The sequence below is a fragment of the Suncus etruscus genome, chromosome 17 (assembly GCF_024139225.1).
Source record: "Suncus etruscus isolate mSunEtr1 chromosome 17, mSunEtr1.pri.cur, whole genome shotgun sequence".
Taxonomy (NCBI): domain Eukaryota; kingdom Metazoa; phylum Chordata; class Mammalia; order Eulipotyphla; family Soricidae; genus Suncus; species Suncus etruscus.
Genome location: NC_064864.1, coordinates 70,189,079 through 70,215,227, shown reverse-complemented (window position 1 = coordinate 70,215,227; position 26,149 = coordinate 70,189,079). Strand labels below are relative to the sequence as shown.

The 26,149-nt window shown below is 48.8% G+C and overlaps 1 protein-coding gene across 1 annotated transcript in view; it reads right to left on the bottom strand.

Annotated features, from left to right (window-relative positions):
- Positions 1–26,149, bottom strand: part of DOCK1 (dedicator of cytokinesis 1) — a 254,913-nt gene that overhangs the window by 16,430 nt on the left and 212,334 nt on the right. The window contains exons 33-44 of the mRNA XM_049790591.1: positions 20,569–20,717; positions 14,732–14,817; positions 14,387–14,543; positions 9,545–9,585; positions 7,663–7,753; positions 7,156–7,275; positions 5,170–5,259; positions 4,394–4,498; positions 3,816–3,957; positions 3,434–3,512; positions 2,664–2,748; positions 607–693 (exon numbers count right to left, since the gene is read on the bottom strand). Coding sequence (XP_049646548.1) covers positions 607–693; positions 2,664–2,748; positions 3,434–3,512; positions 3,816–3,957; positions 4,394–4,498; positions 5,170–5,259; positions 7,156–7,275; positions 7,663–7,753; positions 9,545–9,585; positions 14,387–14,543; positions 14,732–14,817; positions 20,569–20,717 — 1,232 coding nt within the window. The remainder of the gene's footprint in view (positions 1–606; positions 694–2,663; positions 2,749–3,433; positions 3,513–3,815; positions 3,958–4,393; positions 4,499–5,169; positions 5,260–7,155; positions 7,276–7,662; positions 7,754–9,544; positions 9,586–14,386; positions 14,544–14,731; positions 14,818–20,568; positions 20,718–26,149) is intronic.

Genomic DNA, 26,149 nt, shown 5'->3' with positions numbered 1-26,149 from the left:
AGAGAACCCAGGTCAGGCTGGGGCAGTGGCTAGGCAGCAGACACAAGACAGAAACCGCTGTGTTCCCACCATGCCCTGTCCCATTGTTCTAGAATCTAGAAGAATCCGTACCAGCTCTATGGGAATTCACATGTGCCCCATTCCCACGTTCTAGAAGAATCCACACTAGCTCTGGCCTCACCATTAGCCAGCCACTGTTTTGCCACTGAAACATGCAGTTCCGTCTTTTAAAGCACCAGTGAGGGGCAGATTCTATGCTATTTTTACTGGCGTGAACAAGTATTATTAATCAAGTTGTCTTGTAAATGGAAATAAAATTATCAGAGAAGACGATCTGGAAAAGTGAATGTGAATTTAAATGTATCTAAACTTTTCACTTTGTTTAACAGAAAGATCTGCTGTGGCAGCTCTGAGATGGGTCCCAGATCCTGGAGGATGGGAAAGACGATTCTAGTCCTTTGACCTAAGACCCCAGGGGGGTTATGGCAGGTCTTCGGTGGACTGCTGAGAGACCTGTGGGATGCCCAAGAAAGTGCCACCCATGGTGGGCCTGGGGTCAGACCCCTAAAGAGAACACTGTAGGGGAGAAGGGGGGATAGCTCTCACCATGAAAACAGATTTGACTTCAAACCATCTCAGTATGCCTGGCAGCTTGTAGGCGGTGGTGTAGATGGTTCTCTCAATCCACATATTCTGCAAAGGGACAGGTGCAGGAGACTGGTAAGTGGCCAGGACCATCCCAAAAGGCTAGACGAGGACTGGAGGATGAAGCAGGGAGTTTGGCGGCAGGACTGTCTGGGGATGGGTCCAGTCACGGTCCACATTGGAGGATCCCTGTGGATCCCCCTGGCCATGCTGTGCCCTGTCAGATCCCCGGCTTTTGGCAAAAGAAAGAAAGTAGGAGAGCTGAGACAGTGTGTTAGAAACAGGATGTTGTTTGGGTCCGGAGCCAGGGCACAGCAAGGAGAGCATTTGGCTTGCTGATCTGGTTTCGATCCTTGGTATCCTACAGGGCCCCATGAGTCTTCCAGGACTAATTTCTGAGCACAGAGCCAGGTGTAACCCCTCAACAATGCTGGATGTGAACCCCCCAAAAGAAAAACAAATAGGGTATCTCTGGCAGCAAGGCTTTAAGTTTATCCCAGCCTCCCACAGTTGCCTCCTTCATATTCCGAATCTGAACCAACTTAAAATCACTAGGTTCTGTTAGCAGGACATTCACAGGCCAACACTACCCAGGAACTGCGTCAGCCCAAGGTCAACATCAGAAAAATCAATGCATGGACCAAGGAGGGAAAAAGCTCACTCACTTCCAGAAAAGGCAAGTCAGGAGCTGCTTTGCATGTGGCCAACTGGGTTTGACCCCAGTACCTCACAGAGTCCCCTGAACCCTACCAGAAGTGACCCTAAGCATAGATCAGAAGTTAGCCCTGTGCACTGCTTGGTATCCCCCAAATAAAAGCCCAAACTCACTTCTTAAAGGCACTCAACAGCATATGGTGTGTGTGTGTGTGTGTGCGCGCGTGCACACGCGTTCATGAGACTGTTCACTTCACAATACCCTATCACATAAGGTGGAAATTTGCCTCAGCTTCTACTTTCTTTTTTGGGGGTCCAAACGGCCAAGCTCAGGGAGATTCTGGTCATTCCTGGCAATACTCAGCTAACTGGGCTAGACTGTTCAATGCTTGGGTCTCCAAGGTCCCCTGTGTTGCTTGGGGATCACCAGGGCCAATCCCAGAGGTACTAGGAGAAAACATGAGGTGCCAGGTATTGAACCTGAGATCCCACGCATGCAAGGCATGTGCTCTGATATTGAATTAACCAGGTCCCACCCTCTTCAGTATACACTTGTCACTCACTGATCAGAAGCACCTTGGATGGAAGCATCCCTTGGATTGGTGCCTTAGACCACATGTTCTCTACCCCCTGGGTGTGGTCTTGCTAATAAAGACCCCTAGTCTCAGGAAAAAACCACTTGCTGTTTAGTATTTCTCCACTGAGCTAGCTTCTTCTTAGGAATGGAAAGCTTATGTGTGTGAGTTTCTAAATCTGTTTTATCCCCTTCACTGTGTAGATTATTTCCTGCATCAGCATTTGTTTCCAGACCAGCATCTCTCTAATGCCCTGGACTTGGGGCATGAAGTTTATGCTTCACTCCAGCCCATGAACCTCTCTCTGAAGAACATAGGGAACCCCCTCAGCTCCCTTCTCTGCCTCCCCAAACTGCTGCCATAAATTTTGGCCTGTTGCAGCAATCTCCAGATAGCAAGGGTGAGGGAGCCATATCCAGAACATTCCAAGCCCCCCTGAGGGGAAGCTGAGCTCCGTTAGAAAGGGTCTTGGGGCAGAGACAGGGTTCCCAGGAAAGGGTGGCTGGCACAGCTCGGCCCTTGATCCAGGTCCTCCACCAGAGCTGGTGCTTCTTGGGGCCTAAGAACTAACACCCCCCCAAAAATGGAGGCCTTGCTCAGGGGCTCAAGTGTTTTGCAGTAGAGGGATAGAGAAATGAGAGCATTTCACAAATGCAGACACCCCATGTGCTTTTGGAAGGGGTCTGTGCAGAGACGATGCTTTGCTTGGGGGTGCTGGGGCCAGATTGCCTCCAGGCACATCTGATGGCCCTCAAGGGGTGTGGAGGGGAAGAAAGATGGAATTTTTACCGCAAATTCATTGTCTGGGTTTTTCTCTCCTTTGCGGATCGGCCGTGAATATTCGAAGCGCTGGACCTCATTCACCCTGTAGAAACTGTAATGGAGACTGTGAGATATCTGACCTGGAAGCAGTCTTTCAGCCTTGAGACATAGGGATGACCTTCCTGGAGCAATGAGCCCCAGGTGGTGCCCCTGCCTGAATGGCAGCCTTAGGAAGGAAAGTTGGGACCTATATACACCCCAATGAGACATCTTCCCACTTTCTGGTGAAATTTGTGAGCTGGGGCCAGGGGTCCTGATGGTTTTCTGCAGGAGGTGTTCAGAGAGCTGCGGCTGAGGAGCACTTGCTACTCCCCCAGAGCATCCAAAACCTCCCTGGAAGCACCCATTACTTCCCCAGGATCACCTACCCTTCTCCTCAGAGCACCCACTGCCTCTCCAGGAACACTCACCACTTCACTGAGAGCACCTCCTACTTCCCAGGAGCACTTATTCCCTTCCCAGAGCACCACAGGAAAATGGGTCTACCTAGGAGACCCTGGCACTATGAAAGCTGTAGGGCAGATGAGTCAGCCACAGTGGGGAGAGAAACAGATCACAAGCTTGTGCATTTGCAGTGTGTGTGTGTGTGTGGGGGGGGGTTGTCCTGGTCCCTCCTTCTCCTGTAGTGACCCAGCTACAGGACTATGTACATGGAGAAGTGCGGGCATCTTCCAGGACTTCCCCATAGCACCCTGAGGGCCCCCTGACCTTTTTGTCCCTCCCCTTTGGGGGCTTACCTGAGGATCTGCTCTGACACTGGTCGGTGGAATCTGGGAGGCAGGTCAAGTTTGGGCTTCACAGTGAAGCACTGAATGTCTGAGAGGGACGAGTTAAGGATCGGGGGTACCAGCCCTACAGAAGGGATATACACTAGTGTCCCATGAGGGAATGAGAGGACACACTGGCCTCACCCACAACGGTCAGGACACATGGGCCTGCCCAAATCGTCAAGAGCACATACTGGCCCTGCCCACTCCTGCTGGAAGGACACAGTGGCCCTGGGCCCGCCCACAGCAGTCAGGAGGAAAGACTGGCCCTGCCCAAAGCCATCAGGACGTACTAACTGCCTATGGCTTTCATGAGAATATACTGGTCCTGCCCACTGCTGCTGGAGGATACACTGGCCAGGGGAGTTTTTAATATCCTCGCTGGGCGGTGATGTTGTTTTCATTTTCTCTGCGTTTGGAAACTGAGTCAGCAGCCGGGCCTCAAAGTCTTCCCTGCGCTCGTATTCCTTCCCTCGGTAGATGAAGACTTTGCCCTGTGGACAGGTAACATGATGAGCCTGGGGCTGAGGAGGCCAGGGCTGAGGGAGCGCAGGAGTAAAGAGCCAGCCAGGCCTGTAGGACCAGCTCAGAGCATCTCCACACCCAATGTGACCTCGTCTAACCAAGACCATCCATCTATAAATTGTCTAGCACCTGGTGGGCTGTGAGCCAACCTGGAGCTGCCATAGGCCAGGACTGGCCGAGAGAGCAGGCTGGTGGGGCACCATGACCTGGTACTTAGGCCCTAACAGAGAGTCTTATGTGGGCCCAGACAAATAAATAAACCTCACTGGTGCTACAGAAAGGAGGAGTAATGGAAGAGTGAATGGCTCTCCCTGGCACCACTATACAGCGTGTTGGCCTGGATGGAGCTGTTGGCCCAGCAGGGGCTGCGGTAGTTGACACAGTGCACCGACCACCCTGACTCACCCGCAAGAAGGAAGGGAAGCCCTGTCCATAGTAGCCGACAGCGAAGTAGTCAGGCCTGGGCCTGATGACCTTGACGATGTTCTCGTAGAACTGAGCTTGCTTTTTCTGAAATGGGCAGAAGAGGGGTTTCAGGTGCTTGACCTGCATCCCCTGCTGACCCCTCAACACAGGGCACCCTGGCACCTGCCCTACTAGCACAGCCCCCCAGAAGAGCAATGGTTGAAACACTGAGACGAGAAAGCATGACAGTGTGGGTGGATTTCAGAGTTACTGAGGAGGAATTTACAAGGCCTGGGTGACAGCCGAGAACCCCATCCCGGCAGGACCTCATGATGCGACCAAGAAGGCACTGAAGGATAAGATAAGAGTCAGAGTGAGGAGTCAGGGGGAAATGGGGGATTGCTCCAAATACCCCTTCTTTGAGGCTGGGTCATCATACAGAGGGGAGGGTGCTTGCTTTGTAGGTGGCAGTCCTGGGTTCAACCCCCAGCCTCCCATAGGGTCTCCCAAGCACTGTCAGGAGTGATTTCTGATCTCAGAACGAGGAATATGCCCTGAGCATTGCTGACTGTGGCCTCCCAATTAAAACAAACGCAACAAACTCCTCTCATAGCAGGGCCCCGAGAGAGGTGCAGATACCCACATACAAATCACAAGAAAGCTCAGACAGGACTGAGAAGCGAGCACTTGTGGGTCAGCCATCTGGGGGTGGTGGTGGCTGGTGGCTATAATGCATACAGCAATGCCCATGTTGGCTCCTTGGGGAAAGGACCTACCAACAGTTCACTGAGCTGTTCGTAGTCGAACATCTCGTTCTCATATTGTTCAGCGAGCTCCTTGCCCAGAGTAATGGCCTCTTCCCACATCTGCGAACAGAGGAGACGATGAGTGACAGTTCATGGACATAGATATGGACATGGACATGGCACCACCATACAGGGCTCACAGCTGGGAAATATGTTCCAGACCCCTAAACCAGGACTGGCTGGTGAGAAAAAAACAGATGGTCCAGGCTTTGTGCAGTTAAGCCAGAGTTGGACTTCAAATGTCTACACAGCCACTCAAGGCTGAGAGCATGGTGGTCAGGTAGTGTGAACTGCTGTGCCTCTTCTGTGACATAAACCTTTGGGTTCCATCTGGCCATATGCCCCAGTCTCCCCCTTCACGACTGCAGTGCCTTGTCTAAGAAAATGGGGAACCACGTGCAGAGATATGGTCCAGAAGTTCAGGCTGCTGCATGTACAGCATGATCCTGATGTGGTGCCCCCCATACTGGAAAGGGTCCCCTGAGCACAGAGCCAGGAGTCAGCCTTGAGCACAGAGCCAAGAGCCAGCCCTGAGCACTATCGAGACACTCAATCTCATGCCTCAGTGCAGATCTGAGCAAAGCTGACAGAAAGTCTTAGCACAGGGGAGGTGAGGAAGAGGGAGCTTCTCTGCATTTGACTTGTTTATTAAAATGTGAATTGGCTGGGACTGGAATGATAGTACAGTGGGGAGGGCTTTTGCCTTGCATATGGCTGACCTGGCTTCAATTCCCAACATCCCATAGTAGCCCCCAAACCTGCAGAAGTGATTCCTGAGCACAGAGCCAGGAGGAGTAACTCGAGTTCTATTGGTTGTGACCCTCCCCCCCCCTCCAAGCCAAAAAATAAAAAATAAAAACGTGGAACAAATTTGGATCCCTCTCTGCAGGGTTGTTGATACATTTTCTAGGCTTGAACTGATTATTTGGCTTTGAGGATAAAAAAAACAACAACAACGACTATGGGAGTTTATTTAAAAATCTATGGAGGAAATGGGAAAATCATCTTTGGGATACCTTTGGGTTAACAGAAAAGACCTGCCACCCCCTATCCTGCCTTCACCCCCTTTCTGGGTCATCGAGGATGGCAAAATCTCAGTGCAGCACTGCTCAAGTCTGCAGGGGACACAGCACCCACCAGGTCTTCATGGGGGTGTGTGTGTGTGTGCTCTCAAAACCACTTGGAGAGGGGTCCCTGTGCTCAGGCCCCACTGCCTTTCTCTACCAGGGTGCCAGCACCCCATTTCTGTGTCAGACAAGGCAGATAACCATTCTACCTGTTTTCTAGGTCCTGGAGGAAAGTGAGGAGGGGACCATTTTGTGTGAACAGTTTCCATTTTCTGTCTCTGCTGACCTTCCAGGCTGAGAGGCCTGAGCCAGCTACAAAAGAGGATTCAGGGGAATGTGGAGAGAGGGATGCATGGTTGGGGATGCTGGGTGTGGGGGTGGTAGGAGGCCTCACAGCATGGTGCTCGAGTCAGCCCATCCCAGGAGGGCCTCACCCCACTCAACCCTTCAGTGCCCGAAACTTGGTTTTCTAAAGTTCAGCTCAAAGGATGTGAAAACTTTGCCCCAAATACTTAGAAAAGACTAGAGCATCTGGCCTGAAGCAGAAACATGCTCCGGAATCTCTATTTACAGCTCATGGCCTGGGTTTTAGAACTGGGGTGCAAGATGGGATGTAGACTCTGTGTGTATTGGGGGGCTGGGCCTGAACAGTGGACAGCAGCTTCCTGCTGAGGGACCTAGAAGGTATCCCAGGAATGTCAGGGACACAGGACAAGGGATTTGGGGTCTCCTTGGTCCAGCCTTAGCTAGAGAGACAAATACCCTTGGGCCCAAGCCCCTGCCCACACAACCTCCAGAGCATGGATGATTCTGCAGGTGGGTCCCCCTCCAGTGTGGGAATGGAGGACCAAACCTTCCTGTGGCGCAGCCCCAGGCCGCCTGACCTGACCTTGCCCTTGTCAAAGTAGTGGATGATCTCCTGGTACAGCTGCTCCTTCAGCTGCCCCTGCGTGGTAGCCTGGTAGCCGTCGCGCTGCGTGAGGTGGCCGGCACACACATCCTCGGACCACTAAGGAGATAGATAGCAGGTATGAGGGTATATAGCAAGGCTATTGGAGTGCAGCTCTGCAGGATGTCATGGAGCCAAGGGGGCAGGAGGAGGGGATGATGGTCTGAGCTGTAAGGAGACATCCCAGGACCTCAGAGTGGCTGTCTCCTGGGACACAGTGGCAGATGCATCTCTAGGGCAAGGCCTTGGATCTCACTCACAGACCTCAGGGGTCACGCAAGCAGGGGTGGGAATGCATAGGGGTGGCTGGAGTCTCAGTGAAGAGGGGACAAGTGTGAAGATGTTACACACAGATGAGGGTGTGTGAAAGCAACTTGTGAAAGAGACCCTGGGTGAGGAGAGACCTGGGTGAGAACAGTTCTGAGCATGAGGGTGGTGTAGAGATACCTTCAGGAGCTTGGCGTGGAGCAGCAGGGTATAGGCGGCCTCAGTGTAGTTGTCACACTCTTTGTGCAGGTCACACAGCTTGTATAGGTACCTGCACAGGAAATGGTCACCACTTATGAGTGGCACAAGGAGGACCCAGTGCAGACCCCGAGCACATCACCCAGAGACTCTCCAGCTAGTCCCTGAGGCCTAGTACCCAGCAGAGGATCCAGAGCAGTGAGTGAAATACTCCCACAAAAGCAGAGTCCATGTCCTTGCTTGTAAAATAAAATGAGGTGCCCGGATGAGCAGAATACTGATGCCCAGGGAGTTTGCTGAATCTCTTCACCGTGTTAGGAGCCACGGTCGAAGGGGAACTGCCCTCATTCTTGTTGATTCCAGATGGAAAAAATCCATGCAACACAAATCCATAAAAATAAAGGCTCCATGATCACACAGCTCATAATCAAAGGGATCGCTTTGCTATCAAGCTTTCTTCTGACACAAAGCACCTGGGACTTTAGAATAAAACAAAATCTGGTTGTTTCCCCCAGAATTGACTAAAATCCCTATGATACTGTTTGCAAGAAGAAAGTGAAAAAATATTTATAAATCAATAATGAGGAAATCATGGGCAGTGTCTTGAACACAAGACACCCAACAGCTCACGTTCCCATCAGCACTGCCAGGAGCGACCCTTGAGCACAGAGCCAGGAGTAGCCATAGAGCATCACTGGGTGTTGGCCAGACCCAATTCAGAGAATCAAACCCTCTTGAAATCCTGCCCAGTTCCTTGGTGTTTGCAGAGAGCCAGGAGGAGGCCCAGGGGCAGGTGGGACAAAAAGCTCTAAGGGAGAACAGATGAGTCTCCACAGTGCCCCATCCATAGAAACTTCAGACTCCCTCATCCGAACTCGGTGTTACTGTAAGGCACAAGTGCTCTAGTGCTGCCTCTTTTCACAGAGGGTCAGTCCTGAGGATAAAACCCTCCAAAAAGAACATCTGAGGCTTGTTTCGGCCTCTGAGCTGAGCACAGCTCCCTGAATCTCCGAGTTGTCTCGGACAAGGGATGCAGGGCTGAGGAGTACCTGGGAGCTGCACCTCATTGTCCCTGGGGTCAAGGGGACATTGAGGGGATGCCTGTGACCTGGAGCCTTCCAGGCCTATCCTCTGCCCAAAACACAGCATGCACACACACAGGTACACAGATACATTCACACACCCTCGTGGCACACACATTCTCACAGCCGCACACAGTCACAGCACACAAAGAGACACATATGGACACATAATCTCTCAGCACACACAGATATAAATGCACACTCTCACAGCACACAGACACGTTCTCTCATGGCGCACACACGTGTTTATAGATATATGCTCTCATGGCATATCCAGACACACAAGGACACATTCTCATGGCACACACAAATATATGCACAAACATACTATCAAGCACAGAGACATCATTTCATAGTAAATACATAAACACATGTGATCACAGACATAGCCACAGTACATAAGACACATTTATTCATACAGATCCATATATCCATGTACATACAAACAGCCACACATGTGTTTGAACACAAATACACAACCAGAAACACAAAACACATTCATTTATGCCACGCACACACAACTAGAGATACTTGCCCACACAACCACACATACAAAACAATCATATATGCACAACCAGAAACAGAGAACACATTCATTTTTACACACACACACAACTGCACATAACAACCACACATGCAAAACAACCACACAGAGAACATACTAAAACATGCATGTACAGCCACACGGAAGAACACACTTATTAAGCCATACAGACAATGTACCCAGGACCCACGTGCCCACACATCGCATTTGGTGGTCAAATAGTACCAGGCCCACCTACCTTATGTACATTTCTTCTCTTTCAATTTCCTTGTAGAAATTCTGTAAAAATCGAGCCACAGCACTGCGTTAAGTCTTGCCCTGTTGAGGATCTCATGTGTACATTAAGCTCACAGCGATTCTACAGCCAAGCAGGCCTGTTCTCTGAACCAGAACCTGAGATCCACACACACACACACCCTCTTCCCCACTATTCTTCCCCATTTGTCTGGGAGGGGACAGTTGGGTTACTGTATGACTTCCCTGCCCTGTGACCAGCCTCACTAGCATCGCTGAACCCTGATAAATGATGTGATTTGACAAGACATTTGTTCTCAGAGCTCTGTATCTTCCCCATTATTGACTGTTAGGATCTCAGAAGTCTGAAACCAACCCAGGGATCTCAAATTCAGGACTAAGCGCCTAGACATGGCTAAAACATGCCAGACTGAGCCTGGACCAGCACTGTAAAAGTGTCATGCGGTAACAGGACAGGTGTGGCCACGGGGCTGGAAGGCAGCTATTAAGGGCTGGAACCTGCCCTTCTTTCTGGAGTCTGGCACTACACCAAATGCTTCCTTTCCCACCACTGCCTGCAGTGGCCCTACAGGCCTCTCCCCAGCAGCTCTAAGGGTGACCCTGCAGGCCCGGCTCCTTTGGGCCGGAGCAGAACCACCTTGCTAGGTCTTAGCACTGAATCTTCTGGCCCAGTGCTGGCATCATCAGGACTGGCACCCTCACAGCCTAAGCTTTGTGTGGAAGGCCATAGGCCTCTCCAAAAAATGAAAGAAAAAAAAATTCATCTAGTTGACCAGCTATTGGCCGTACAGTCAGAGACTGTGTGAGAAGCTGTGGAAAGGGCTTGAAGGCCCAAGGCACATGCTTTTTGGCATTCGGGAATCTGCACCACATAATCCTCTGGGCACCGCCAGGAGTGACCCCCAAGAAACAGTGACTGTGCTCCCAAATACAATTTTAAAAATTCACTTTCAGAGTCAAAAACAATTCCTGAATGCCTTCAATTACACGTGGATGATGAGTAATAAAATGGAAGAAACATTTAAGGAAACAGTGGGTGACAGAGGGAGGGGAGGCAAGGCGGGAAAAGCAGAAGGTATCCTGGAGAGCAGTGACAAACACATGGCTCCTCAGAGTCTGTCTATGGGAAACCAAGGATGTCAATGGGGACAGAGCCATAGCATAGAGAGGAAGGCATTTGCCTTGCATATGGCTGACCAAAGTTCGAACTCAGGTATTCCCATAGGGTGCATCGAGCCTGCCAGTATTAATTTCTGAGCACAGAGCCAGAAGGAACCCCTGAGCACTGCTTGGTGTAGAGACCCTCCTCCTCAAAAAAGAAATGTCAAGCAAAAAAATTCACTTGAGGGCCCAGAGAGATAGCACAGCGGCGTTTGCCTTGCAAGCAGTTGATCCAGGACCAAAGGTGGTTGGTTCGAATCCCGGTGTCCCATATGGTCCCCCGTGCCTGCCAGGAGCTATTTCTGAGCAGGCAGCCAGAAGTAACCCCTGAGCATCGCCGGGTGTGGCCCAAAAACCAAAAAAAAAAAAATTCACTTGAATCTCAGTGACAGGGAGCTTGTATTTGATATATGGGTGTCCCAGAAGGCAAAGGGAGAACCAGTGGTCCTTGTCCTGGGTAGAGAAACCCCACAACCACTTGGAATGAAGAACTGAATGACAGGACACAAGTGACACTCAGCTGCACGCTGGGACAGTTGTTCTGCTAGGCTCTGGCCTCCTAATGACAGTCACGGGGAAATGATGCTTCTGGAATTGACCTAGAGCAAAGGGCAACACATTGATGATGGCGCTTAGAAAAATACCCCAAGGTGCTACCATCTGATCCCTGGAGATGCCTTCAACCTTGGGGACAGAAAGGGGCTCTGTGAGGAGGGAACAGAAGTGGCAGGGATTGGTCCAGTCCTGGGGCTTCATTCCATGGTGCCTTCTAAGATGAGATACTGAATCCCTTTCTAAGCCTTTTTTTTTTTTTTGTGGTTTTTGGGTCACACCTGGCAGTACTCAGGGGTTACTCCTGGCTCCATGCTCAGAAATTGCTCCTGGCAGGCACGGGGGACCATATGGGACGCCTGGATCCAAACCGATGACTTTCTGCATGAAAGGCAAACGCCTTACCTTCATGCTATCTCTCCGGCCCCAGAATCCCTTTCTAAGCTTTTAATTTTTCTGGTGATGGTTTCTCAGTGGGGAGATCTTGCATCAGGGGCTTAAATAAGTTCTGTTTTTGTCAGGGGTGCTTCCCAACTCTCCCAGGACTTCAAAAACATACTTCACATCCCAACTTCTATATAAAATCTTTGCATCTCGTCTCAAAGGTAAGGCTACTCTGAGTTTGGGCTCTGCGGGTAGCACCTGGAGTCTCCAGCCTCTTCCACATGTGTGCTAATGCTTACAGCCCATGGACAAGCTCTCTACCCAATCCAAATCATCCTAAGTGCAGACTTTTATGAACTGAAGTTTCAGAAATGCATCTCCAGTGAGTAGAGGCCCCGTCCCAGAGAAAGAGATTGAGCTGTTGAGAACCCCCAGCTGTACCCTAATTAGCCAGGTGAAGGGGCCTGGAAGAGATGAACTTCTGGTGCCAGGACATGGTTTTCTAGCTCAAGAGACAAACACCTTGCTGAGGACAGAACTGAAACAAAACCATCTGCTATAAATAAATGATCACCTCCTTATTAACTAAAGAAATGCCCTTTAATCACAGGGATACAGTTCTGGGTTGGGCGCCCTAAGGGCCCCCGAGAATCACAGCTGTATCCACTATGGCCCCACCTAAAGGATTCCTGCATCTGAGCAGAAGAATTGGAATGGCTCATGCCTGTTTTGGAAGGTTTGGATTTCAGTTGTGGAGGAGCCAACCTGAAGGCCAGCACATGGGTCAGCTCACACAACTTGGCAAAGCTCGAGTGCAGGGATCCTCAAACTTTTTAAACAGGTGTCAGTTCACTGTCCCTCAGATGGGTGGAGGATTGGACTATAACTAAAAAAATAAAAAACACTATGAACAAATTCCTATGCACACTGCATATATCTTATTTTGAAGTAAAGAAACAAAACAGGAATAAATACAATATTTCAATGGGAAGTATAAGCCTGCTTTTGGGGGTCACAGTTTTAAGACTCGTGACTGAGACTGAGAGGAGGAGTTGAGAGACAGAGAGAACTTTTTCATGTGTCTTTTGGCCATCTGTATTTCTTCTTTGTCAAAGTGTCTGTTCATTTCTTCTCCCCATTTTTTGATGGGATTAGATGTTTTTTTCTTGTAAAGTTCTGTCAGTGCCTTGTATATTTTGGAGATTAGCCCCTTATCTGATGGGTATTGGGTGAATAGTTTCTCCCACTCAGTGGGTGGCTCTTGTATCTTGGGCACTATTTCCTTTGAGGTGCAGAAGCTTCTCAGCTTAATATATTCCCATCTGTTAATTTCTGCTTTCACTTGCTTGGAGAGTGCAGTTTCTTCCTTGAAGATGCCTTTAGCCTCAATGTCCTGGAGTGTTTTACCTACGTATTGTTCTATATATCTTATGGTTTTGGGGCTGATATCGAGGTCTTTAATCCATTTGGATTTTACCTTCGTACATGATGTTAGCTGGGGGGTCTAAGTTCAATTTTTTGCAAGTGGCTACCCAGTTTTGCCAACACCACTTGTTGAAGAGGCTTTCTTTGTTCCATTTAGGATTTTTTGCTCCTTTATCAAAAATTAGATGATTGTATGTCTGGGGAACATTCTCTGAGTATTCAAGCTTATTCCACTGATCTGAGGGCCTGTCTTTATTCCAATACCATGCTGTTTTGATAACTATTGCTTTGTAGTAAAGTTTAAAGTTGGGGAAAGTAATTCCTCCCATATTCTTTTTCCCAAGGATTACTTTAGCTATTCGAGGGTGTTTATTGTTCCAAATAAATTTCAAAAGTGCCTGGTCCACTTCTTTGAAGAATGTCATGGGTATCTTTAGGGGGATCGCATTAAATTAAATTAAATTAAATCGCATTAAATTAAATGGAATATTATGCAGCTGTCAGGAGAGATGAAGTCATGAAATTTTCCTATACATGGATGTACATGGAATCTATTATGCTGAGTGAAATAAGTCAGAGAGAGAGAGAAAAACGCAGAATGGTCTCACGCATTTATGGGTTTTAAGAAAAATGAAAGACATTCTTGCAATAATAACTTTCAGACACAAAAGAGAAAAGAGCTGGAAGTTCCAGCTCACCTCAGGAAGCTCATCACAAAGAGTGATGAGTTTAGTTGGATAAATAACTACATTTTGAACTGTCCTAATAATGAGAATGTATGAGGGAAATTGAGAACCTGTTTAGAGTACAGGCGGGGGTCGGGTGGGGAGGAGGGAGACTTGGGACATTGGTGATGGGAATGTTGCACTGGTGATGGGTGGTGTTAAAAAAAAAAGAAAAGAAAAAGTATAAAAAAAAAGAAAAAAAAAGAAAGAAAAAAAAAAGAAAAGAAAAAAAAAAGAGAGAGACAGAGAGAAGGAAGGGAGAAGAAGGGCCACATGTGGCCCATGGACCATAGTTTGGGGTCCTCTGCTCTAGTGTGTCTACTAAGCAACAACAAAATGGGAGCGGGGTCAAGGGGGATGTGGCTCCTGGCCACCAACCAACTCAATGTTTGTTCTTTCTTTGATTTCTGCCTTTAGGATTGTACCAGGGCATTTCTGCTTGCTGAGCAAACGGAGCACGTGCAACACATGTCTGACCTGGGCTTGTACATTGAAGTTGAAGCTCAGTGGGGGGCAGGTTGGTCTTCACCTGCCGTCGCCAGCCCTTGCCCACCCTTGCCCACTCTCACCCTGCTCACCAGCACATTGACAGTGCAGCTCATTCGGTTCTCCTTGTTCTCATCGTGCATGATGGTCCTGTAGTCCAGCAGCCGCTCCATGAGCCGCACCACTAGCCTCACAAAGGTCTCTCCAGTCTTGGCCAGGTACTTGTGCTTCCTGCAGTGCTCCAGGAGGCTGCAAAAGGGTCACATGCACCTCCTGAGTCACCTCTGGGGAGCAGCCGCCCAGCCGATATTCCATGGGGAATATTCCCCGTGATGAACACGTCTGAATGATTTCTGGGCTACCGCGTTTCATTGTCGCCTAATTACAGTCTCCCGTTCTCCGTCCTGACACCCCGCCCCCCGCTAATCAGCACTTACATTTTATCAAATAACACTTTGTACTGCTCATCGCCTCGGCCGCCTTCCACTTCATGATCCAGCTTGGTGATGATCTCATTTTCAAACTATAATTAAGAGAGAGGACGTGCCCGTCAGTGACAGGAAGGCAGGGAGGACTCTTGCCCTAGACCTCGGCAGCCTCAGTTCACTTCAGAGTGTTTATCCTGGAACCTGAATCCCAACTCCCCCCAGCTCAGTACCTCCCCGATATATCAGATTACCCCCATGCTACGGTGGGAATCGCCTTTCCCTCTTCTGGTTCAACACAGCTTCTTTTTTTTTTTTTTTTGTTTTGGGGGCCACACCTGACAGTGTTCAGGGCTCATTCCTGGCTCTGTGCTTAGAAATTACTCCTGGCAGACTTGGAGGACCCTATAGGATGCTGAAGATTGAACCTGGGTCAGCTGTGTGCAAGGCAAACACCCTCCCTGCTGTGCTATCGCTCTGTCCCCCTCCCCCCACCAAATGAAACAGCTTTTTTGTCCTCCCAGGGCAGCCCAGTCCCCTATTAAGACATTTGGGTTCTGCTCGGGATGGGGTTGTGCCCAGAGCCCTGCTCATAGCCCTGCCCACAGCCAGCATCTTTCAGCAGATAAACAGCCAAGCTCCACAGCTCATCCCAAAGAGCAGCTGAGCTGCTGAACTGCCTCAGTTCTACAGCTCCTGGAGCATATAGCCACATACCCAGACTTCACAAAACGCACAGTCCAACAGGAGCCCAGACAGGGAGAATAGAGAAGTGGCATAAGCGCTCACTAATCTGCTGACCCTCAGCTACCACCAAACAGCGCAGTAATTCCTCTGACAATGGCTATAATAACATCAATATGAGACATATGGTTTAACAAGCGAAAAAAATTATGTTCTGTCTGCTATGGGGGAAGACTGGGATGGAAGGGAAACTGGAGGGAAAGTCACATGGTAGGATTTGTTTGGAAACAATGACTACCTGAAACAACTGTGTTAGGAACAATTTTATAAATTGCAGTGTTTAATACCAACGAATAAATAAACAAACAAGTGTTCTGAAAGAGGGAAGGCGGAGAGGAAGAAGCAGGACACTTCATGATGAGAATATCATCAACGTGGTCTCTGGTAGGAGGTGCAGGAACAGCTTGTGTGGCTGGGAGTGGACAGACCCATCTTGGGCCCCCATTGGAAACACCCCAGGGACACCACATGCCCCCTCACTGGGACTCAGCCCAAAGCCTCCCTCTGGCAGAGAGGAGAGCAAGGACAGAGTGTCATCTCCCCTGGACATATCCAAGGTCCAGTTCTTGGATTTTCCTTGAATACCCCAAAGTTTCCTTTTCCAGAGCTTCATGAGGGAGTCCAAAGAACTGGCCTGAAAGTCCCCAGACCTAAGTTCAGGGCATGTGGCCTTTTCCAAAGTGACCTCAGGCCAGGGAGCTGAGCTGATGTTAAGACAAGCATTTATTAAAAGAATGGAGGGTGCTTCCTTCTTCTGAGGGTTGGTAGGGCCCGCAGACAGCAAGAGGGGGTTTTGTGATATGTGAACTCCTGGGACATAGTGAATCTAGATAAATCAAGAGCATAAGCATCAACACAGCTGTACTGTTTTAACTCCGTGAAACCAGAGAAGAAACAGCTACTGGGCTGTGCTGGGTTGAAGCAGGACCTGGGCAGGGCTAATTAGCACTAACATCGCATCCAGGCACAAAGTACTGCTGGAGGTCCAAGCCAGGTGCTGACATGCCCAGCTGAAGGGGGTAAGTGCCCTGATCTGGACATGCCCCCCAATCCTTGTGGCCCATAGGTCAGTTTCCTCCCACTGAGGATGAGGCAGAAACTGACAGACAGTCCCAAAGCCTTCTAAATGAGGAGAGAGAGGGAGGGGACTGGAGGAGAGGGGAAGGGAGTGAGAAGAAAAAGAAAACAGGAGAGAGAAAAAGGGAGAGAGGGAGAGAGGTAGAAGAGAAAGAGAGAGGGAAAGAAATAGGGAGAGAAAGGAAGAGAGAGGGGGAGAGAGAGAGAGAAAAAAAAAGAGATGTCTCTACTGAAGACAAAAGAACTAGCTTGCTCTTTTTATTTTTACACCTCTCCTCTCCAGCTAAAGAAGTTCACTGCTCTCCTACACATGTAACCTTTGACACTCACTATCATGCTTTCAAGCTCACTTTTCTTGCACCTTTCTGGAAGAAACTTCAGTGACTCTGCCTCCCCCCCCACACCTTTTCCTGTGGTGGAAATTAATCCCTCTTCCCCAAATCCCAAAAACGAGACAGCCCTCCCCCCACCTCCCACCTCCAGTACAAAATAGTTTTGTTCTGAGCTCACAAACGCTTTGCAAAGGTGCAGCCAAGGAAGAACAGAATAGCTGAGCAGATCAGAAGAAATACCAGCACCTCTCTGCTGCAATGTGCCAGACAAGCATGGAATAAGACAGTCCATGGGCCTTTTGCTCTAGAGACATAGTGGGTGCAAGGGGGAAGAGCAAATCACCAGGACCTCATCTGCCAGGGTGTCTTCGGATTAGGCGCAGCCTCTGATGTCACTCACCTCCTGGATGTCGTATGTTCACGACTGTCCTTAATGTCCAACTACAGTGACTCACCTGCTGGGACCCAGAGCCGCAATGGGGGGAGTCTGTGGTACTGACTAAATACCCGGCCAATGAGACTATGGATTTTGGAGTGTGTCTGTGTGTCTCATCCGCTGGATGGATGTCAAAGCTGCTAATCCCACTGGCTAAAAACATCATACGTTTTTCAGAAAATATTCTCCTAAGGGGTGGGAAGGTGTCCCTGGCATCTGAAGAGGGAATCCTGCTCTCCTGCTTCTGTGGCACTGGTGATGTGAGACCAAGACAAAGGGGCAGTCACATTGTTGGGATCCTTCTCTTCAGAGGGCGGAGAAAGTCGCCAGGTTAAATGCCAAGCAGAGGGCAGCCTGCCCCATCATGTCCTGCTCTCAAGCTGGCATAGGGACAGGAATAATCCCCTCCTCTACCAGTGGCCAGAACCTCCTGAGTAGACAGCCTGTGGCTCTTGTGTTCTTGCTTTACTGCTCTGTAAACCTAATTACACACTTAATTAATCTCCGGCGCTCCACAGCCCACACGCCAAATCCCACCTCGGCTCTAGCCAATATGCCAGTCGCTCGCTGACCTCAAGGCCACTGCCAAGCCCTGCCAGCCTGGCTGTCTGGTGGCTGTTGCCTCTGGCAACCGTCCCACCCTGCCTCACCCCAGCCAGGTGTGCGGCTATTCCTGGTTTCTGAGTGAACAAGACTAAGGACTGATTTGTGGGTTATATCGGGGGGAACCAGAAACTCCAGACATGGCCCCAAAGTGTGTCTGTTGGAGTCATTCGAGGGACAACGAAATTGAGACTGTCCCTGTCTGTGCCAGGCTCTGAGAAAGAGGATGTGACTTGACTTCTCAGGTGCTCCCAGCCATGAAGCAGCCTGGCATGGGGTGAAAATCTGCCTCATCCTTGGGTGCTATTTCCTCCAGCAGTGACGTTGAAATGGGCTCAGGTAAACAGGCACACACAGAGAATTCCAATGATGCGTGGAATAAAGACACAAAGCTGCCAGCATTCAGGGATGTTCCTGGCCACACTGGTGTGAAGATCCATATCTGGGCACTGCAGAGCCCCATTATCTGTTTTGGGTTCATTATCTGATTTGGGTTTGAGGCAGATTCCTCAAACAGGAGCTTCAAGCTGGGCAGCTACATAGATCACTTGGATCAAAGTGTCCCAACCCTGTGAGGTTTGCGGGGAGGCAGCACCATGTTGCTTGGAACTGAAGGATCAGACGCTGCCACAGTCCTCCAGCCCCATGGTTAGTAATGGTCAAGAGCCCGGATGGTCATTTGCCACAACGCGCTGCTGTTCACTCTGTTTCCTGATGACATGACCAATAGGCTCTACAATTGTGCCAGGGGAGGATTTATGGCATCCCTTTCCCCTGCCCCAGGAAACCAAGTCCAGGCATGTGTGTGGTTCATTTGGCGGCAGGGGTGATGGGAGAATGGGGAGTCAACTTTGGGCCAGAGGAAAGCTCATCTTGGAGTGACATAGCTCAGAATCTGGCTTAGACACCACCTAGGCTCCCAGACAAGAAAGCCCTGACATGCCCCAGTTGCCAGCAATGCCAATTTCATGCCCATGCAGCAAGCACTTGGAAAGACCCCTATATCCTCCAAAAAAACCCTGTTTTTCCCCAACCCCTTGTTTTAGTGTTAAGAGGCTGCTCTGGGATGAATGGATGGTTGAAGGAACAGGGGCATGTCTGTATCATCAGAGGTTTCCAGAGAGTGCTGGAAAGAGGAAAGGAAGGAAAAAGGGAAGGAGAGAAGGTTTTGATTTTATCTGCTGAGGACATCCCTCTCACGCATCCTTTTGTGACCAATCTCTCCACATCTCCGATTGACGATTCAGGCAGAAACACTGACTGACTAAAGTCTAGCTTCATGGTTCTGCTCTTCCCTGGTTATCAAGGTTGTGGGTTCAATTCCTGGCACAGTGGTGGGAGCGAAAGGAAACCAGGTGACGCTTAAAAAGGGCTGTCAGGGCTACACTCAGTTACTTGAGCGCAGGCCTCATTCACCTTTGTGGCTTCGATGGTGTTTCTCATCTCACAGGGAAAAGAAACAACTCTTCATGCTTGTAAATGAAAAGGCAACCTCCTTTGCAAGAAGATGCAGATTGTCCAATTAAATATCTACTTGCCAGGGGCCAGAGCAATAGCATAGCGGGGAGGGTGTTTGCCTTGCACGCAGCTAACCAGGGTTCAGTCCTGACATCCCATAGGGTCCCCCTGAGCCTACCAGGAGTGAGTTCTGAGCATAGAGCCAGAAGTAATCCCCAGCACTGCTGGATGTGGCCCCCAAACAAACAAACAAACAAACAAAGAAAATTTACTTGCCACGGCTGGGGCGATAGCTCAGTGAGGAGGACAGTTGCCTTGCCGGTGGCTGATTTGTGCTCAATCTCTAGAAACCCATAGTATCTACTAAGCACCACAAAGAATGACCTCTGAAAGCAGAGCCAGGAATAAGTCCTGAGCACCACTGAGTGTGGCTCCCAAAAGAGAATGAAGTTAAACAAAACAATGAACATTCCTTTAGCCTAGAAAATACAAAGGTGGGGAGAGAAAATTCGTCCTTGAAATCCTGAATCCCTCTGGAATCTTCAGACTTCCTGCCCAATAAAGAAAAGTCTCCAAGAATTCTCCTAAACTCTGCAATGATCTCCCTATTTGCTTCGTTGAATGACAGATTTTGCTGAAGGTGGTCCCCCAAGATACCTGTACTTTGGGTTTATCTGTGACATGTGGCCTGGGGGCAGCCACACACTGGGAGACATCATGGCAGGCCATCAGAGTACGAAGTAGGCACTGACCATACATGTGTCTATGTGTGTTTGTCTCATTATGCATGTGTGTGTAGGGGGGCTCATGTGGCCCCACACAATATTGAAAATGCAGCCATACTTTTATTTTTCAGACCCTAGGGAAGCAAATTTGTTATGGATCAGACCCCAGTGTCCAAAATACCCGAACTTCGTAATAAGCCATCTGAGAGGGAGCAGAAAAACATGCTTAAACCCACCAAGGAGGAAGAAAAGGAGACTTTTCTTTAAGGCTTAGCAGAAGTAAACCCAAAGACAAAAAGGCACTCAAAGCTGACAATGTAGTTTCCTCCTCATAGTGGGACGCAGACTATAACTGGCCCAGGGAGGACCTTTCCAGCCAGCAGGGCTGTCGGGAAAAATTTGGCAGTTTGGTCTTGAGACGGCCAGCCCCTGTCCTACAGTTTGCCCTCTCCCCCACTGCCTCCCAGTCCTTACCATCTGGAAGCTCCGTGTGGAATGGAACTCGCACTGCATCATGTCGAAGAAGATGGGGATGGTGGCCTTACGCAGCTCTGTCTCAGGGATGAGTGTCATCTCCAGGATAGGGCCGACCATCTCGGGAATGAACTTGATCTTGTGTTGCCCTGCAGTAGAGAGATACATGCTTCAGCTAGGGCCACATGAGGAGGAGAGGGCACAGCTCAAGCCCTTGGGATTCGAGAAGAAGGGACGAGAAGGCTGCCCCCATCTGCGATGCTGAAGGCCCTGTCTTTGGTCGAGGAGGGACATTATTCCACGTTGTCATGTGTCAGGCTGTGAAAAAGCCCCACATGAGATCAGCACCATGTCTTGGAGAAGAGAAAGGCTGTTTTAGACAGATAGACAATGAACAAAGATCCAGAGCTAAAGCAACTAACTTGTGGAAATTTGAACTGGAATGGGAGGGAGAAAGAGAGAGAGAGAGAGAGAGAGAGAGAGAGAGAGAGAGAGAGAGAGAGAGAGAGAGAGAGAGAGAGAGAGAGAGAGAGAGAATGGATAGACACTTTTATTTCATTTTATGAACAATGGCAAAACTCGAGGTAGCCGAAGTGAGAGAGTTAGAACAGAGACTTCCTTGGGTCCTTTCTGATCTCAAAAGTGTAGGAAGAAGAAACAGCTCTTTGGTACCTCTATAAACCACTCACTGTGGTTTCTACACATTCTGTATTGGCAGCAGAAAGCCAAAGCAAAGCCTGGGTCAGAGCATGACTTTGAGGAAAGAGAAAGGGTCTGAGCCAGGTGAGTGCAGGGTGAGGGAGAACATTTGTGTCTAGATCATCACTTTCCTCCTGTTATCCCAAAGGTGGTGTAGCTAACCAATGGGAAGGTTTCTCGGATATTGCTTTGAACAAAGTACACACCACTGTGAAGAACAGTGGGAGATCTTGTCCTACATTACTGTATTATCCCAGCAGAAGTCCAGCACCAGTCATAAAAGGAGTTTGCCCCTTTAAGAAAGACAGATCTTAATCAATTGACAGGCTAAAGCTATAATATCCCCCCCCCCCCCCCCCCACACACACACAGTGAGACTCAGTGTAGAACTTTGTGAACATTCCAGTGGTAGTTGGAAGAGGCTCTTGGAACAGGAACTGTTTCTACTCTTGGCTACACTTTTCTCCCTGATTTTGACAGACCTTCGGCTGTATCTTTCTGAACTGCTTATCCTTTACTTTGGATGCCTGTTCCTTTTACCTGTCCCTCAATCTAACCTTCCCCTGGTCCCAAACCCAGCTCTCTCTCTCCCTAGGGGTTTGTCATAGGCTCCTGGGCTTCTCTATTAAAAAATCCTTGAAGTATTTTGCCAGAGTCTTGCAGACCTAGCAGTGTGGGCCCATCTCTGGCAGTTTGGATCTCTGACAGGTATACTGATTAATGCTGGCTAATATTTTTTTATTTGGTAAGTCTAGTGAAAAATGTCTTAGAGATCAGTGAAAGGAGAGGCAAAGAACGTGACCAAAAATGCTGGGACAGACCAATGGCGAAGCCATATGCAGCAGAACACCAGAGAGCTCAGGATGACAGCCCTGAAGATGTTTATTGGAATAAGGAAAATGACTGATTGACAAGAGAACCATACGAGGGGACAGAGAGAAAGTCACAGGGCTGGAAACAGAGTATGGGACTAGAAAGCAGGCTTTGCATGCTGGAGGCCAGGCACTGGCGCTGTAGGGTCCATCCTTCCATGCAGTCCCAGGATCACCCCCCCCCCCCCCAAACAGCACTAGGAGCACTTCCTTATAATGTGGGTGTGATCCAAACACAGTGAGCAGCTCTGAGCAGAAAGAATTTAGGAGCTGAACTGAGAAGGCAACTGAGAGTCAGCTGGCAAGAAGGAGAAGCTTACAAGGTAATCCAAGTATGGGAAGACAGGACTGAAGAATTCACAAAGAGACAAAAAATAAAAATCTAGTGAAAAAAGCACAAGAGCCTTAGAAGATCACTTCCAGTGAAAACACATCTCATTTGGGTGGCCCCGAAGAGGAGGGAGAGAGATAAGGGTAACCTTGTAGGAAGCAACAGCCAAGAGCCTTTCTCATTGGAGGAAGGAAAACAGATTACTCTGGTCTAATAGGCTCAAGAGTTTCAAGCCCAATAAATCCAAACAGATGTATGCCAAGACTTATTACAATGAAAGGAGTAAAAACTAAAGATAAGGAAAGATTAAAGAAAACTGCATCACCGAAGAGAAGCCAGCAAGATTCTCTGGGAGTTTCTGGCAGGAAATTTGCAGGCAAGGGAATGGTCTGAGACATTGGAAATGCTGACAGGAAAGTAGTTTTTTGATGGCAAATCCACTACCCTGTTAGACTATTTTTCAGAACTGATTGGAAAAGAACTTAGAGCTCCACAGAAACAAAAATTATAGGAATTCATCACCAACAAATTAGCCTTGCAAGGAGATTCTTGAAAGGAAATCCTACTTAGAGATATGTAGATGAAGGCCCCCCCCCCACCCAAATGTGGAGGGTATGAGGAGAGAAAAATGTCTGGGCCATTAGTACAACTCAGAGTTCCTCCCAACAAGTACAGCCCTTTGTAGGGGAGCCTCAGGCTGATATACACAGAAGACACCTAGAAACACAGCTGGTCTGGGGATCTAGGCAAAACGGAAAGGAAAATATTCCAGGGAAAGAGGAGCAGAGAAAACAAAAGAACAAAGACCAGTGTGGATAACAAGCAAATGGCCAGAGAATCAAACCACCACAAATACTTTGAGGCCTATCATTAGCTTGAAGGAAACAGCCAGAAAGAATCAATTATAAGGCCAGAACAGCTGACAGGACAGAATCCAACACTCCACCACCTACAGAAACTCATCTTGGCTCTGGCACAAAGAGGCTCTACACAAACCAATGGCAATTGAGACAATGGAAACCCAAGGCCATAGTTGCTGAGAAAAAGAGGTTTCCTGCAGAAGACAGAAGTGAGAGACAGGGCTTGACACTCGTAATGACTCCAGGGTTCACACAAGATAAAACACTTCTGAGAGGTGTCTGAGGGAGCCTCCATAAAACAGACAATCATGATGAGAACTAATGAGCGGCTAGGAAGGCAACTCAACACAGGAATGTGAAGGCAGGAAGGCTAGGACAGGGCTCAGGCTGCCTGACTGGTCTACAGCCATCCAGTTTGACTCCTGGCACGGCCTGACCCTCAGAGCATCAGCGGGCCTTGTCGCTTGATAAGAGCCAGGAGGAGCCATCAGCTTCTTGAGCACCATTTGGAAGGTTCTATCCCCTCCCTCTCAAGTAGTAATATTTTTTACTTTATTTTTAGCTTGTATATTAATTTCTTTTTTATTATTATAATTATTTATTAAAGGACCGTGGATACAAAATTGTTCATAATTGAGTGTCAGGCACAGAATGTCCACCATCCTTCACCAGTGCTCATTTCTTGCCACCCAAGTCCCAGTTTCCTTCCATCCACCCTCCTGCCTGCTCTGTCGGCATTATACTTCTATCTCTCTCTCCTCCTTCCCTCTCTCTCCCTCCCCCCTCTCTTTCTCTCTCTCTCTCTCTCTCTCTCTCTCTCTCTCTCTCTCTCTCACTCTCTCCCTCTCTCCCCTTTCCTTTTTGTGATTTGCATTATTGTTTCTAAACGAGTATCATGCATATTACTTTATCCCCTTTCAACACCCAGTTCTTGTCCAGAGTGATCAGTTCCAACTTTCATGATCATAATGCTCCCTTCTCTGCCCTAACTGCACTCCCACTCTCTGTGATAAGCTTCCTACCATGGATGAGTCCCCCGACCCTCATCTCTATTGTCTCTGGCAATTATTACTATATTGTCTTATTTTTCTTGTATCTCACAAATGAGTGAGATAGTAATGGGATTTTAACATCCTGCTTCCGACCACGGAGAGTTCGACATGAAACACTCAATAAGGATGAGCAATGAAAGTCTCCAAGGAGGGGCAAGGCCAGGTGGGCTAAATGGATGCTGGTGTCTCCTCCCCACTTCTCCAGCAGCATCCCACGATTCTCTTGCCGCTTATTCCCAAGGACGAAGCGAATCACACAGCTAATGTCAGTGCCAAGGCCCACGACCCCCCGCACCAAGCACTATTTTAGCCACAACACTAAATAAACATTAAATAAAACCAGAAGCCAACCACAAAAACCCAGGGAAGATCTCAGACACATGGAGAAGAAACAACAGGCTTCACAAGAGCCCTCAACTGGAAAACTAAAGCAAAAATTAAAATGTGGACTGGAGCAATAGCACAGAGGGAAGGGCATTTGCCTTGCACACAAACTGGGTTCAATTCCCAGCATCCCATATGGTCTAGGCCTGCCAGGACTGATTTCTAAGTGAAGAGCCAGGAGTAACCTCTGAGTGTCACCAGATGTGGTCCCCAACCAATAAATAAATAAATAAATTGGAAAGTTCAAGGGGAAGGTCACTCTAGTCCTTAATGAAATGCTTACTTTGCATCTCCCGACAAGGCACCTTTGGGACCTCAGCTTGGTCTAGATCCAGGCTGGGCTGGTTAAGCTGCCACCACCCTCCCTCTGCTTCTAATTCTCCGGGGTCTGGGGGTGCTGTGCTGAGCTTATAGAGAAGCTGGAGGGGACTCTTGGGTCTGAGCAAAGGCGTGGAGCAGGTCCGCCACCTGGCTGAGCTCCTTTCTGGGATTCAGGCAGTGGTACCATTTCACGAAGATGTTGATCATCCGGTCCTGCTGGACTTGCAAGTCAGGAACCTGACTTATTCACCCTATTCTAATTCAGATCAGTTTGCTCCCAACACCCAGCAGAAGGCAGAAGAAATGGACGGCTTGGGTAAATTATTTGCAATGTTTTGTTATTAATACCAGCAATTTACCCAGAGTTAATCAATCCTGCTAATATTTACCCACAATCAGTGATGGGAATGGATACTCTGAAGAATTGCATGTTCTTCCTAACTCAATCAAACAGGCTCCAGGAACAAGAACCTTGAAATAAATTCGGCAATTATAACTAAATGCATAATCCTCGTAATGGCTCACATGAATATTTTGCTAAACCTGGCAAGTGGCGGGTAGGTATACACCAGACGCACCCTTCCTAAAGGATCAAATAGAATTCAAATTTTATTTTCAATGTGGGGTAACCACGGAGTCGTCAAAGACTGCTGGTCTTCGCTCCGAGTTCCCTGGCTGAAGGTTTTAGAAAAGCAGGTGGTGCGGCAAAAATCTTCTCTTCCAGACGCCTTTCAGCCACACTCTCAGGGGACACTTCCTTGCAGCTGGCCTGGAAAATGTCATAGTCAGTGTTTCAGAAAACTGCTGACAGTGACTGGAAATTGATCGGCTACCACTATTTGAGAGACACAGGGCGCTGTCTGTCTGGGGCGGAGGGACAAGCAGACGGAAGAATGGAGTTCACAAAGGAAATTACAGGAACCCCAAGTTTTGCCTTCTTCCCATCCAATCAGAAGCAGTGAGTGAGAGGATAGAGTTGTTCCCAAAAAGGGAGTATGGGGATGTGCGAGGGCAGGGGTTAATGTCCTTCCTTCCTTCCTTCCTTCCTTCCTTCCTTCCTTC